The sequence below is a fragment of the Oncorhynchus mykiss genome, chromosome 4 (assembly GCF_013265735.2).
Source record: "Oncorhynchus mykiss isolate Arlee chromosome 4, USDA_OmykA_1.1, whole genome shotgun sequence".
Lineage (NCBI taxonomy): Eukaryota > Metazoa > Chordata > Actinopteri > Salmoniformes > Salmonidae > Oncorhynchus > Oncorhynchus mykiss.
The window spans coordinates 9,214,939-9,229,813 of NC_048568.1; the positions used below are offsets into that span (position 1 = coordinate 9,214,939).

At 41.9% G+C, this 14,875-nt stretch overlaps 1 protein-coding gene across 9 annotated transcripts in view; it reads left to right on the forward strand.

The window, feature by feature from the left end:
* LOC110521039 (transport and Golgi organization protein 1 homolog) overlaps window positions 1-14,875 on the forward strand; it is a 29,445-nt gene that overhangs the window by 2,566 nt on the left and 12,004 nt on the right. For 3 of the 9 annotated variants that reach the window (XM_036975572.1, XM_036975571.1, XM_036975578.1), the window contains 10 exons: window positions 685-771; window positions 905-2,964; window positions 11,318-11,385; window positions 11,684-11,986; window positions 12,071-12,204; window positions 13,954-14,079; window positions 14,204-14,225; window positions 14,350-14,438; window positions 14,544-14,621; window positions 14,751-14,861. In XM_036975572.1, coding sequence (XP_036831467.1) covers window positions 685-771; window positions 905-2,964; window positions 11,318-11,385; window positions 11,684-11,986; window positions 12,071-12,204; window positions 13,954-14,079; window positions 14,204-14,225; window positions 14,350-14,438; window positions 14,544-14,621; window positions 14,751-14,861 — 3,078 coding nt within the window. Of the gene's footprint in view, window positions 1-684; window positions 772-904; window positions 2,965-5,788; window positions 6,450-6,705; window positions 6,766-7,295; window positions 7,430-9,037; window positions 9,125-9,257; window positions 11,386-11,683; window positions 11,987-12,070; window positions 12,205-13,953; window positions 14,080-14,203; window positions 14,226-14,349; window positions 14,439-14,543; window positions 14,622-14,750; window positions 14,862-14,875 lie in introns of those variants that run through there. The other 6 variants (XM_036975570.1, XM_036975575.1, XM_036975576.1 and 3 more) reach the window with 6 other exon arrangements.

Genomic DNA, 14,875 nt, shown 5'->3' on the forward strand with positions numbered 1-14,875 from the left:
TCAAGGCTCACTTAACTGGCATGGCTACCACAGCATTCTGCAGTGATACGCCAACCCATGTGGTTTGTGCTTAGTGGGACTATTATTTGTTTCTCAGCAGGACAATGACCCAACACACCTCCAGGCTGTTTTGGGCTTTTTGTGTGTTTTTTTTTTTTGAGTGATGGAGTGCTGCATCAGATGACCTGGCCTCCACAATCTCCCGACCTCAACCCAATTTGAGATGGTTTGGGATGAATTGGACCGCAGAGTGAAGGAAAAGCAGCCAACAAGAGCTCAACATATGTGGGAACTCCTTCAAGACTGTTGGAAAAGCATTCCTGGTTCAACAACACCACAAGCATTTTGCGACACCTGCAATAACATCTGCTAAACAAGTGTATGTGACAAATAAAATTTAATTTGATTTGGGCTACTTTGAAGAATATCAAATATATTTAGATATTTTTTGTACACTTTTTGGGGGTTACTACATTATTCCATATGTGTTATTTCATAGTTTTGATGTCTTCACTATTATTCTACAATGTAGAAAATAAAGAAAAACTCTTGAATGAATAGGTGTGTCCAAACTTTCTTACTGGTACTTTATGTGATAACATTGCAGTCTAGAAGGAATGTTGAAGCTTTTTCTGTTTTGTTAACATGTTTCATTCTCTGTTTTGTTTCCATTTCTTACAATAGGTTGGTAACCGCTTTGGTTACTTCAATAAGGACCAACTCGTAATGAATCACATATACACTGAAAAAGAATTGGAGATTCCTGCTGAGGTAAGTCAATAAATAGATGTAGGCCTAGTTCACTACTGCCAATGCATCATCGCTTAAAACATTATCTGGAATGACTGAACTTCTTTCTGAAATAGGTAGTATGACTCAAACAATGTTTTCTTTTTCTTTTCAGGAAACCGACTTTGTTTGCTTTGACACTGGACACGATAAGTTTGACAGTTATGACATTGATTCACTGTTAGGTTCCTCTTTATTGTTAACAGACGAGGAGGAATCTGTGCAAGTAACCACAGAGACTTTTTACCTTAACAAAAGTGCTGAGAGCACCACGGTGGAAGTGGATGAGCCTCCACCTGAAGTGACATTGTTAGAAAATTATGAGATTGATAGGGATGTTCCTGAGGACATTGATAAGGTTGTAGAGGTTCTAGATAATGATGATCTGAGACATTTTGAGGCTTTAGAGTCCTCTCTGCCTCACCCTGAAACTCTTGACACAAAGGGAGTGGAATATAACACTGTACTTGAGACCACAGCTGAGAGGATCAAAGATTACCTTCAGAAAGATCAGCAGAGGACAGAGGACTCTGTGCCGTACAGTGTTGTTGAACCAGAGGAAGGTGAGATCAAAGAAACCCCCTCAGAACCTCTATCCAAAGATGATCCTGAGTTAGAAAATGCACCTGATGGTTTTTCAGAAGGCAGACCTATTCCGGAGTTAAAAAGCACACTTGGAATAACTTTTGATGCTGTCACTTCCAATGATGAGGAAAGTGACAAGACTGAATATCAGCAGGATGAGGAAAGTGATTATCATCTCAGGGAAACTCCATTGCTGGCTTTTTCTGAAGAAAGTTCTAATTTGGAACACGAGAACATTCTGGAATCTGATCATACAGATGAGGAAGACAGTCTATCAGAGGTACCTCATACACAGAAACAGGACTCCAAGGACAATAACCTGTGGTCTGCATTTGGTGATACAGTTTTTAACGTTGTCAGTGGTGGGGAAAGAATAGCTCATGTTGCCAGTTCAGAGGAAGATGAGGAGGATGACGAAAGTGAGACTACACCAGAGCAGCCTCCCAAAATTGAAGAACCCAAGGAGTCATTTGGCTGTTCTACTTCCTCTGAGCTAATCTTTGAGCAACCTGCGGACTCTAATTTCAGTGAGGATGCTGTCAAAGTACCTGATGAGGATTCTCAGATGTTGCAGTTTGAGGATGAATCTGAAGAAGCTGACATTGAACCTTCAACACCTCCTGCTGATGAGGCAGGACACACTGAGGCTTTAGCAGAGAATCTTACAGTAGATGACAGCCCAGTCCCTAAACAGCTCTCACAGACAGACATGCTCTCAGACTTTGATAGTAAAATTAACGAATTAGAGCAGAAACAAGCTGTTGAAGAACTCCCCATACAAAAAGAGGAGTCAATAGATTTCTCACAAGTAGAGAATACATTTAAACAGGGTGGTACAGAGCTTTTCAGACTATTGCGAGAACCATACCAGAAGATCCCAGATCCAAGTAAAAACACAATGGTGAAAGAGAGCCATCTTGAACTCCCCATAGAGGAGGATGATTCAATACACCTAGTGGGGGAAGAGATTGAGGAAGAGTTGCTAGAGGATGAAAATGCGGTATTGTCTTCATCCAAAACTGAGCACACTGATGAAAATGACACAGAAAGTCTATCTGAATTTGGGTCAGAGCAACCCAATAATTATACACAAACCGATGTTGTATCCAGTGATGTGTTGGATGTGGTCCAACACGACGAGGCTATTGACATAGAACCTGAGGTGCATGAGACTGAAAATGATGCTGAAAGCCACACACCCTCACTTAAAGATACAGTTCTGGATCCCCTTCCAAACAAGGAGACGGAATACAGTGACAATGTGTTGAGGCTGACACTATTGCGAGACCACTTCAAGGAGGAGGATATGGAGCGCCTCCAAAAGATTCTAGGTCTTCAGAATCTCTTTAGGGTGGAGTTCCTGTTTTCTGACCTGGAGCTGAAGGCTGCCTGGCTGTCCCAGACAAACACCAGTAAGGACATTGAAAAGGTGCTGGAAGCCATTTTGGAAGCCTCTGAAACCCCAATCCTGGATGAGATTGAGAGGATGCTGGATGCCCAGGAGAACGCTGACCTGCAGCAGGAGGCTGGTGAGTTTGTTGAGGAAGCTTCCATCTTGGACGACTTCCAGGAATTGGTGTTCACCCTGAGGCAAAAGGTCGCAAAGTTCAAGGGGGCCGAATACTTTCGCAAGGCACTGTATACACACACACACACACACACACACACACACACACACACACACATTCTACCGTTCAAAAGTTTGGGGTCACTTAGAAAGGTCCTTGTTTTTGAAAAAAGGCTTTTTTTTAACCATTAAAATAACATCAAATTGATCAGAAATAGGGTGTAGACATTGTTAATGTTGTAAATGACTATTGTAGCTGGAAATGGCAGATGTTGAATGGAATATCTACATAGGCGTACAGAGGCCCATTATCAGCAACCAAACCCTTCTGCATTTATGTTAACACAGCTGAAAACTGTTATTCTGATTAAGAAAGCAACAGAAGTGGCCTTCTTTAGACTAGTTAGGTATTTTTGAGCATCAGCAATTACAGGCTCAAAATGGCCAGAAACAAAGGCTTTCTTCTGAGACTCGTCAGTTCTTGTTCTAAGAAGTGAAGGCTATTCCATGCAAGAAAATTGTCAAGAAACTGAAGATTTCGTACAACGCAGTGTACTACTCCCTTCACAGAACAGACCAAACTGCCTCTAACCAGAATAGAAAGAGGAGTGGGAGGCTGCAGTGCACAATTGAGCAAGAGGACAAGTACATTAGTGTCTAGTTAGAGAAACAGACGCCTCACAAGTCCTCACCTGGCAGCTTCATTAAATAGTATCCGCAAAACACCAGTCTCAACGTCAACAGTGATGAGGCGACTCAGGGATGCCTCCTCTACTCCCTGTTCACTCATGACTGCATGACTCCAACACCATCATTAAGTTTGCAGATGACACAACAGTGGTAGGTCTGATCACCGACAACAACGAGACAGCCTATATAGGGAGGAGGTCAGAGACCTGGCCGTGTGGTTTCAGGACAACAACCTCTCCCTCAATGTGATCAAGACAAAGGAGATTGTGGACTACAGGAAAAAGAGGATTGAGCACGCCCCAATTAACATCTACTGGGCTGTAGTGGTGGAGCAGGTTGAGAGCTTCAAGTTCCTTGGTGTCCACATCACCAACCAACTAACATGGTCCAAGCACACCAAGACAGTTATGAAGAGGCCACAACATAACCTATTCCCCCTCAGGGGACTGAAAAGATTTGTCATGGGTCCTCAGATCCTCAAAAGGTTCTACAGCTGCACCATCGAGAGCATCTTGACTGGTTGCATCACTGCCATGTATGGCAACTGCTCGGCCTCCGACTGCAAAGCACTACAGAGGGTAGTGCGTACGGCTTAGTACATCACTGGAGCCAAGCTTTCTGCCATCCGGAACCTCTATACCAGGCGGTGTCAGAGGAAGGCCATAAAAATTGTCCGACTCCAGCCACCCTAGTCATAGACTGTTCTCTCAGCTACCGCACGGCAAGCGGTACCGGAGCGCCAAGTCTAGGTCCAAGTGGCTTCTAAACAGCTTCTAACCCCAAGCCATAAGACTTCTGAACATCTAATCAAATGGCTACCCAGACTTTTTGGATTGCCCCCCACCCCCCTCTTACACCGCTGCTACTCTGTTATTATCTGTGCATAGTCACTTTAATAACTCTACCTACATGTACATATTACCTCGACTAACCAGTGCCCCCGCACATTGACTCAGTACCGGTACCCCTGTATATAGTCTCACTACTGTAATTTTACTGCTGCTCTTTAATTACTTGTTCCTTTTATTTCTTATTCATATTTTTTAAACTACATTGTTGGTTAGGGGCTTGTAAGTAAGCATTTCACTGTAAGGTCTACTACACCTGTTGTATTCAGCGCATGTGACAAATAACATTTTATTTGATTTATAGAATACAATACAGTATATACATATGAGATGGTGTGATGCAATATGTAAACACAATTGAAAAGTGACCTAAGATACCGTAGAATAGTGTGGAGTGCAGTTTTTACATATTGTGACGACCCTCCTGCTCTGTCTGCCGTATTCTTTCGCTTTGCTCTTGTTTTCCTTATTAGGATGTTGGCGGGCTGAGCTGGGAGGGTCGTCAGTGACATGGGACACACCTGGGCCCGGGTGTGTCCCCGGATAAATGCACCAATTCCCCATTCATTGGGGAGACCCTCCATGCATGCACACTTATAGATTTTGGTTGTGGCATTTTTGTGGCCATTTGGTTGCTTTGGTACCTTTCAACACTCTTCATTATCACCTTTATGCACACAAACACTCACCATTGTTAATTGTATTTAGTTTACTTCAGTTAATAAATATATTTTGTTATTCCTTATCTCCACCTTGTCTCCTTTTTGTTACGAACTTCGAGCTGGTTCGTGATGAGATGAGTAATGCTAGATACGGAAACATTATTCAAGTGGCAGTGATCCATTTCTAAAATTGGCAGTGATTCCAAATCTTTGTCTATAGGCAGCCGCCTCTGATGTGCTAGTGATGTTTCGCAGTCTGATGGCCTTGAGATCGAGAGACTGAAAAACAGCTTCTGTCTACACAGACCCTGGTTTGATTCCAGGTTGTATCACAACCAGCTGTGATTGGGAGTCCCATAGGGAAGCGCACAATTGGCCCAGCGTTGTCCGGGTTTATCCGGGGTAGGCCGTAATTGTAAATAAGAAACTATTTTTTTAACTGACTTGCCTAGATAAATGTTAAATCAAAAAATGGAATTAAATAAATTGTCTTTGGTATTGGCCTGTAATTTGTTGCAATGCTTTTTTTTGTCATTTCATTGGCAATGACATGCAGCTTGGATCATTACGGTCATTGAGGGTCCTCCCAAATATGAGTAAAATTATGTCCTCAGGTTTAATGGGGTGATTGTAGTCTAGTCGGGTGGGAGTGGCTACTATTTTGATAACGGGTGAAACAAAAACAACTGGATCGCCAACCCGTAGCTTCGTCCAGCAACTAGGCATTTGTATTAACATTTATTTGATCAATTCTGACTTTTACAGGTTAATATAAATGTAGTTTATAGCCCACCCTGAAAATGTGAGTCACATCCTCTCTGTTTTTCAGGCACTGGGTACCAAAACAATCAACATGTGCTTTTGATGTATCATAATAAATCTGCGGTAGTCAGATCGTCAAATCAAATGGGATTTTGCGTTCACTTGTCAGTAAACTTGTGGACGGTTTAGTTCTATCCAACAAATACGTGATAAACCCGAATCAGAACTTGTATTGTGACGCAATAAGAAGCTTTTATTCTGCGTTCTGGTTTCATGTCCTTGCTCTTATTTTTGACATTATCTGCCCAGATTTTGATATTTGCCTCTACGATCAACATCCTACGAATTGTTCCAGCCTTGGATTTTCCGACGTGTAGGCTTCATCTGCTCATGCTCCAGCAGAACCAGCCAGCCCAATTACCAACATGGCTGTAAATGTTTCTTACGTATACATTTTTATTTTATGTATTCATAATTTCATATCCAAAGCCGCAGTCGAAGGGAGATTCTCCGACTTCAAAAGCTGTGCAGACGAGGAATGCAGTAGTAAGTACTTGGCGCTGAACTCAAGCGAACTTTCAGGATGCTTCCATCTTTCCATAGCTAGCTAGCTTGACCGGTGTTGTCATTTCAAAGGGAAGTTGTAAATACCAATACATAATAACCTAATGTAACGGATGTGAAACGGCTAGCTTAGTTAGCGTGGGCGCTAAATAGCGTTTCAATCAGTGACGCCACTTGCTCTGAAACATTGAAGTAGTAGTTCCCCTTGCTCTGCAAGGGCCGCGGCGTTTGTGGAGCGATGGGTAACGATGCGAGGGTGACTGTTGATGTGTGCAGAGGGTCCCTGGTTCGCGCCCGGGTACTGTGCGAGGGGACGGTTTAAACTTATATTTACATTGATGCTGTTGACCCGGATTACTAGTTGACTAACTAGCTACATGACAACTTGCCAGTTGATCTGGCGACTGCCACTAGCTAGCTACACACAATAAGAGATGTGCTTGATTGTAATCAACCTCTATAGTTACTTACTAAATGGACCATAAATATATCAAATTCTGTTGGCTTAGGAAGCAAATTGCAAGATGGTAATAGGCCTGGTTAGCTATAAAGCTAGCTATTGCACCCCTCTGCTTGCAAGTTCTTCTCTTTTTACATCTACCTTATCAAGACAAAAACAATATTCTATTTACCCTTAATGCTTGGCTTTCCTTTTGAATACTATGGCTCTGTAAAAAGAGAAGCAGATAAAACAAGGCTTACTTTAGTGATTTGTATTCTATTCACGCTCTGATTGTGCATGGGGCACAAAGGGTGGACGCTGAGGTAATGGGCTGAAATCTTTGGTAGGGGTGAAACAACTGATCTTTGAATCATTCCTCTCCACAGTGCTCTTGTGCCGGGGGAAAGCTTTTAGCGATTTCACCGGACCAGACTGTCGGTTTCTGCCATTTAAAAAAGGAGAGACTATATATGTCTACTATAAACTCTCAAGCCAAAGGACAAATATATGGGCAGGGAGTGTAAGTATGAGTTAATATTTCATTACAGCACCTGTCAAACGTTTGGACACATCTACTTATTCAATGGTTTTACTTTATTTGTACTATTTTCTACATTGTAGCATAATAGTGAAGACATCAACACTTTGGAAAACACATGGAATCATGTAGCAACCAAAAAAGTGTTAAACAAATCAAAATATATTTTAGATTCTTCAAAGAATCCAATGTCTTGATGACTGCTTTGCACACACTTGGCATTCTGTCAACCAGCTTCATGAGGTAGTCACCTGGAATGCATTTCAATTAACAGGTGTGCCTTATTAAAATTTTATTTGTGGAATTTATTTCCTTCTTAATGCGTTTGAGCCAGTTGTGTTGTGACAAGGTTCGGGTGGTATACAGAAGATTTGGTAAAATACCAAGTCCATATTATGGCAAGAACAGTGCAGTCGCAAAAACCATCAAGTCCTATGATGAAACTGGCTCTTATGAGGACTGCCACAAGAAAGGAAGACCCAGTGCTACCTCTGCTGCAGAGGATAAGTTCATTAGAGTTAACTGCACCTCATATTGAAGCCCAAGTAAATGCTTCACAGAGTTCAAGTAACAGACATAGCCCAACATCAACTGATCAGAGGAGACTGTGTGAATCGGGCCTTCATTGTTGAATTGCTGCAAAGAAACCACTACTGAAGGACCCTAATAATAATAATAAGAGACTTGCTTGGACCTAGACACATGAGCAATGGACATTTAGACTGGTGGAAATCTGTCCTTTGGTCTGATGAGTACAAATTTGAGAGTTTTGGTTCCAACTGCCGTGTCTTTGTGAGATGCAGAGTAGGTGAACAAATTATCTCGACTTGTGTGGTTCCCACCGTGAAGCATGGAAGAGGTGTGGGGGTGCTATGCTGGTGACACTGTCTGTGATTTATTTAGAATTCAAGGCTCACTTAACTGGCATGGCTACCACAGCATTCTGCAGTGATACGCCAACCCATGTGGTTTGTGCTTAGTGGGACTATTATTTGTTTCTCAGCAGGACAATGACCCAACACACCTCCAGGCTGTTTTGGGCTTTTTGTGTGTTTTTTTTTTTTGAGTGATGGAGTGCTGCATCAGATGACCTGGCCTCCACAATCTCCCGACCTCAACCCAATTTGAGATGGTTTGGGATGAATTGGACCGCAGAGTGAAGGAAAAGCAGCCAACAAGAGCTCAACATATGTGGGAACTCCTTCAAGACTGTTGGAAAAGCATTCCTGGTTCAACAACACCACAAGCATTTTGCGACACCTGCAATAACATCTGCTAAACAAGTGTATGTGACAAATAAAATTTAATTTGATTTGGGCTACTTTGAAGAATATCAAATATATTTAGATATTTTTTGTACACTTTTTGGGGGTTACTACATTATTCCATATGTGTTATTTCATAGTTTTGATGTCTTCACTATTATTCTACAATGTAGAAAATAAAGAAAAACTCTTGAATGAATAGGTGTGTCCAAACTTTCTTACTGGTACTTTATGTGATAACATTGCAGTCTAGAAGGAATGTTGAAGCTTTTTCTGTTTTGTTAACATGTTTCATTCTCTGTTTTGTTTCCATTTCTTACAATAGGTTGGTAACCGCTTTGGTTACTTCAATAAGGACCAACTCGTAATGAATCACATATACACTGAAAAAGAATTGGAGATTCCTGCTGAGGTAAGTCAATAAATAGATGTAGGCCTAGTTCACTACTGCCAATGCATCATCGCTTAAAACATTATCTGGAATGACTGAACTTCTTTCTGAAATAGGTAGTATGACTCAAACAATGTTTTCTTTTTCTTTTCAGGAAACCGACTTTGTTTGCTTTGACACTGGACACGATAAGTTTGACAGTTATGACATTGATTCACTGTTAGGTTCCTCTTTATTGTTAACAGACGAGGAGGAATCTGTGCAAGTAACCACAGAGACTTTTTACCTTAACAAAAGTGCTGAGAGCACCACGGTGGAAGTGGATGAGCCTCCACCTGAAGTGACATTGTTAGAAAATTATGAGATTGATAGGGATGTTCCTGAGGACATTGATAAGGTTGTAGAGGTTCTAGATAATGATGATCTGAGACATTTTGAGGCTTTAGAGTCCTCTCTGCCTCACCCTGAAACTCTTGACACAAAGGGAGTGGAATATAACACTGTACTTGAGACCACAGCTGAGAGGATCAAAGATTACCTTCAGAAAGATCAGCAGAGGACAGAGGACTCTGTGCCGTACAGTGTTGTTGAACCAGAGGAAGGTGAGATCAAAGAAACCCCCTCAGAACCTCTATCCAAAGATGATCCTGAGTTAGAAAATGCACCTGATGGTTTTTCAGAAGGCAGACCTATTCCGGAGTTAAAAAGCACACTTGGAATAACTTTTGATGCTGTCACTTCCAATGATGAGGAAAGTGACAAGACTGAATATCAGCAGGATGAGGAAAGTGATTATCATCTCAGGGAAACTCCATTGCTGGCTTTTTCTGAAGAAAGTTCTAATTTGGAACACGAGAACATTCTGGAATCTGATCATACAGATGAGGAAGACAGTCTATCAGAGGTACCTCATACACAGAAACAGGACTCCAAGGACAATAACCTGTGGTCTGCATTTGGTGATACAGTTTTTAACGTTGTCAGTGGTGGGGAAAGAATAGCTCATGTTGCCAGTTCAGAGGAAGATGAGGAGGATGACGAAAGTGAGACTACACCAGAGCAGCCTCCCAAAATTGAAGAACCCAAGGAGTCATTTGGCTGTTCTACTTCCTCTGAGCTAATCTTTGAGCAACCTGCGGACTCTAATTTCAGTGAGGATGCTGTCAAAGTACCTGATGAGGATTCTCAGATGTTGCAGTTTGAGGATGAATCTGAAGAAGCTGACATTGAACCTTCAACACCTCCTGCTGATGAGGCAGGACACACTGAGGCTTTAGCAGAGAATCTTACAGTAGATGACAGCCCAGTCCCTAAACAGCTCTCACAGACAGACATGCTCTCAGACTTTGATAGTAAAATTAACGAATTAGAGCAGAAACAAGCTGTTGAAGAACTCCCCATACAAAAAGAGGAGTCAATAGATTTCTCACAAGTAGAGAATACATTTAAACAGGGTGGTACAGAGCTTTTCAGACTATTGCGAGAACCATACCAGAAGATCCCAGATCCAAGTAAAAACACAATGGTGAAAGAGAGCCATCTTGAACTCCCCATAGAGGAGGATGATTCAATACACCTAGTGGGGGAAGAGATTGAGGAAGAGTTGCTAGAGGATGAAAATGCGGTATTGTCTTCATCCAAAACTGAGCACACTGATGAAAATGACACAGAAAGTCTATCTGAATTTGGGTCAGAGCAACCCAATAATTATACACAAACCGATGTTGTATCCAGTGATGTGTTGGATGTGGTCCAACACGACGAGGCTATTGACATAGAACCTGAGGTGCATGAGACTGAAAATGATGCTGAAAGCCACACACCCTCACTTAAAGATACAGTTCTGGATCCCCTTCCAAACAAGGAGACGGAATACAGTGACAATGTGTTGAGGCTGACACTATTGCGAGACCACTTCAAGGAGGAGGATATGGAGCGCCTCCAAAAGATTCTAGGTCTTCAGAATCTCTTTAGGGTGGAGTTCCTGTTTTCTGACCTGGAGCTGAAGGCTGCCTGGCTGTCCCAGACAAACACCAGTAAGGACATTGAAAAGGTGCTGGAAGCCATTTTGGAAGCCTCTGAAACCCCAATCCTGGATGAGATTGAGAGGATGCTGGATGCCCAGGAGAACGCTGACCTGCAGCAGGAGGCTGGTGAGTTTGTTGAGGAAGCTTCCATCTTGGACGACTTCCAGGAATTGGTGTTCACCCTGAGTCAGAAGTACTCAACGGCCAGAAACAGTGCTCCCATGGCAGTGGGCAGTCAACTACACCCTGACACAGGTAATATATATTTTTTTCAGTTTATGTTCATGTCAGAGGAGGATTAAATAGGAGGATAGGAGGATTAAAACCTTTTGTTAAATAAATATTTGGAAAGTCTCATTACATTGCTAATGACGTGATAATAATGCCTGGAGATTTGGTTTGCAGAATAAGCTGTATTTAAGAAATGCCCAAGAAGTACAACAAAGTAAATAGTAATCTGTTGACAGAACAAATACACTTCCTGACAATGACAGTTAGATTGTAATGCATGAACATTTACTCACTGTTTGCACCTCTCTGAATGTTTCAAAAGATGTGGATATGTCTGATGATGCGGAGGAAGAGAAGACATTCCCGCAGTCTGTGGAGGACATAGACAAGGACAACCTCACTGTGACAGAGACGGGTGAAGAGACTAAGGCACCTGAGAAGCCTGCCTATGATGGTCACAAGATACCAGATATGGGCATTGAGGAGGATAGTGGGTACTTGAACAGAAACAAAGACAATCAGGCAAGCTCTAAAACTCCAGAAGAAATCCAGAGGGGCCCTCAAACTATTTTGGAAAATACCTTGGACATGGGACTTAGCGTAGACATGGATCACCCTCCCTCAGGTTCATTATATTTCCCTACTTTTGAAATTGTGGTGAGATGTAAACTGTATGCATTAACCTAATTTGCTTGTGCTGTATTTCCAGGATCTCTGGAGTCACCTCCTGTCACTGATTTCCATGAAGATGAGCAGAGTGGTTCATCATTCGTATCAGTGCTAATTTTATCTGGTCATCTCATCACCCTGTTTTATGAGTATCTTGGAATATATGGTGTTATGGTAAGTTACTTCATGTATTTCTCTCTTGTGAATGGGCTTTCCTTTCCATTGTAATTGACTAATTGCCTGCATGTAGTGCTTAGGACTCAAGTATTCATACTTATTTTATTATTGCTGGGACAATGCATGTATTATTTTTATTTGGGGGGGCATTTGCCATGCTGACAGCGTTACCCAACCCTTCCCCTTTTTTTCAACTGGTAGTTGAGTACAGCACCGTTTCCGTTAAATTAAACGTTCCAGAACGTAAAAACGTACTGAATGCAGCCCAGGTTCAGTGATCCTTTCCCATTTTTTTGTAGACGTGTTCTAGTGAAGTGTAGGCTGAAGTTAAGTGTCCACAGCCGGTGTTTTGCTTATTGAGTGGGATATAAATGATCCCGCCGCTCGTTTTACCAGGCTTTGCGTAGAGTAATCGCGTTCAGAACTCTAAAAGGAGGCTAGTAGACATGTTGTTGGCGAAGCAGAGCCAGCATTGGCAAGCTAACCTTCAAGCTTAGGTTATAGTAGCTAGAAAGATAGGTACATATTGTCCTCTCCTGGGTAAATAGAACCACGATGAAGGATCCTCTCCAGTAGTTGACAACGTTGATCAGTTGGTGAAATTAGGATTTTCGGGTTTACGCAAACGACTTGCATTGCAAGTCACAAGCCAAACTAACTTGATAGCCAGCTCAACTGTCAAAGTAACGTACAGTAGCGATGGATTCGGAAGAAACAACCCCATTACCCACTTTGCCCCTGATGACAGAATTTGATCAACTGTCTGTCTTGTACTGTCTTGTACTTCAATATGCAAGTTGTTGGCTACAATGTAGCTAGCTGGCAAGTCAAGTCTTAGGCCGCCATATGGCTGGCTGGCTAGCTACATTTGAAACTGAATCTTGTTAGCAACTTCATTGTCTTGGGGAATGATTTTGTCCAACAATACCTAATGCATTTCCCAAATAGTTGCAGCCTAGAATGGGTCACTTGATTGCTCTTAGTTTCGATTTTTTTCGAAGTGGAAGTTGCCTGTCCTCTTCCTCATTAAAAAAAATGGCTCACTTTCCAGACTAGCAGTATCTGTTCTTCCTGTATCTGGGTGTCAGATCGAGAGGTGCCTTCAAGTTATTGAATTTTGCTCTGACAGCTTCCCCTTACATAACTATCACCTGAGGTTACATGCCATTCAAATCTACACATGGCTCATGTCTAGTGATATGTTATGTAATCATCTGTTTTGTTTATTGGCCATTTTACAGGGTGAAAGGCTACATGATGCAATCTTTTGCACTCTAAATCCACATAGGCCTAAGGCTTGTTAGTTAGATCCACTCTGTGGTGATTCATTTAGCTATTCCCTGAATTTCACTGAGAGACTGCGATGGAAGTTCTGTATTGTGCAAAGGTCACCATGGATGGACAGTGTTAGGACCCCAGGCCAATCCAATCCCAATTGATTACATAAGGTCAAGGCAAATCTTCTCTCTATTGATTTTGATCAACAACTAGGTTATAGTCTATGTCTATTTCTAAACCCACCTTGATTTGATCTGAAGATATGCCTCTTTACATTGACCTAGAGGGTGCTCATTGGGATATCCATTAGCCATGCTTTTAAACGGAACATTGGAATGCCTGATGGTTTAGTTCAATGTTTTTAACATCACTTATTTTCTTCTGTCATCTCAGGCCAACTATTACCCAACTTATTTGCTAAGCCTGACATGTGCTGTCGTAATACTGATTGGACCTGTCTCTCCCCAGATGGTCACCAGCCTGCCAGAGCACTGGAAGTCAGGTCCAGACTTCTACAGCGTGTTCTGTGAACCCGTGCTGGTCACTGCAGGTGCCGGGGTCATCGGCTTCCTCTTCTGGAGGAGCATTCTATCTGTAAGTCGTTGTTGCACAGTTACCGCTTTCATAATTTCTGATTGCTTTATGTTATTCTATGATGTATTGTATGCTACCATTGAGGAGGCTGTTTGCTGCCACTTTTTTGTTTTCCTCCTCACAGGTCAAAAGCAAGTCATATCTAAGTAAGTTCTTCTCTCTGGCTATTTAGGGTGCATAGTGAATCCTCATTCATATTGCTTACAGGCTGTTGTCCTTGTCACGTGTAAACCATGTCTGATTTCATATTCTCGTCATGTATTTTATTAGCTACTGAAAAAGAGCTGGTGGACAGGATGAAAATGCTTGAACAAGAGAAGAAGGAGATACTCCAAAAGGTCGCTGAACTGCAGCAACGGGTAAGTTGCAGAGACTTTTCACTGACTAAGATCCAGAATTTTGAGTTCAATGTGAATTAAGGGACATAATGTTTTGACAGTATATTTCTACTGGGTTCCCCTTAGGGCGAAGAACTTAAAGAAAATCAAAAGCTGTCTGAAAAATCTGCCACTTTATCTCTGGAGAAGATCCAGGATTTGGAGGTGTCTCTGAGAAATATTATCTTGATCACATGTCATTGTCATGCTGACAATTATTTAATGTTTTATTATAATTGTTTTCTTCTCCATAGTGTTTAAATTGACTACGCATTTTCTTTTTCTATCCAATAGAATATTGTGCAAGAGATGGAGAGACAAAATGAGCTCCTGGATGAGGAAAATCACTTACTCGCCATATCCTTTGACAAAGAGCGGGCCAACACTGCGAAACATGAAGATATGGTGAGTAGTATTGA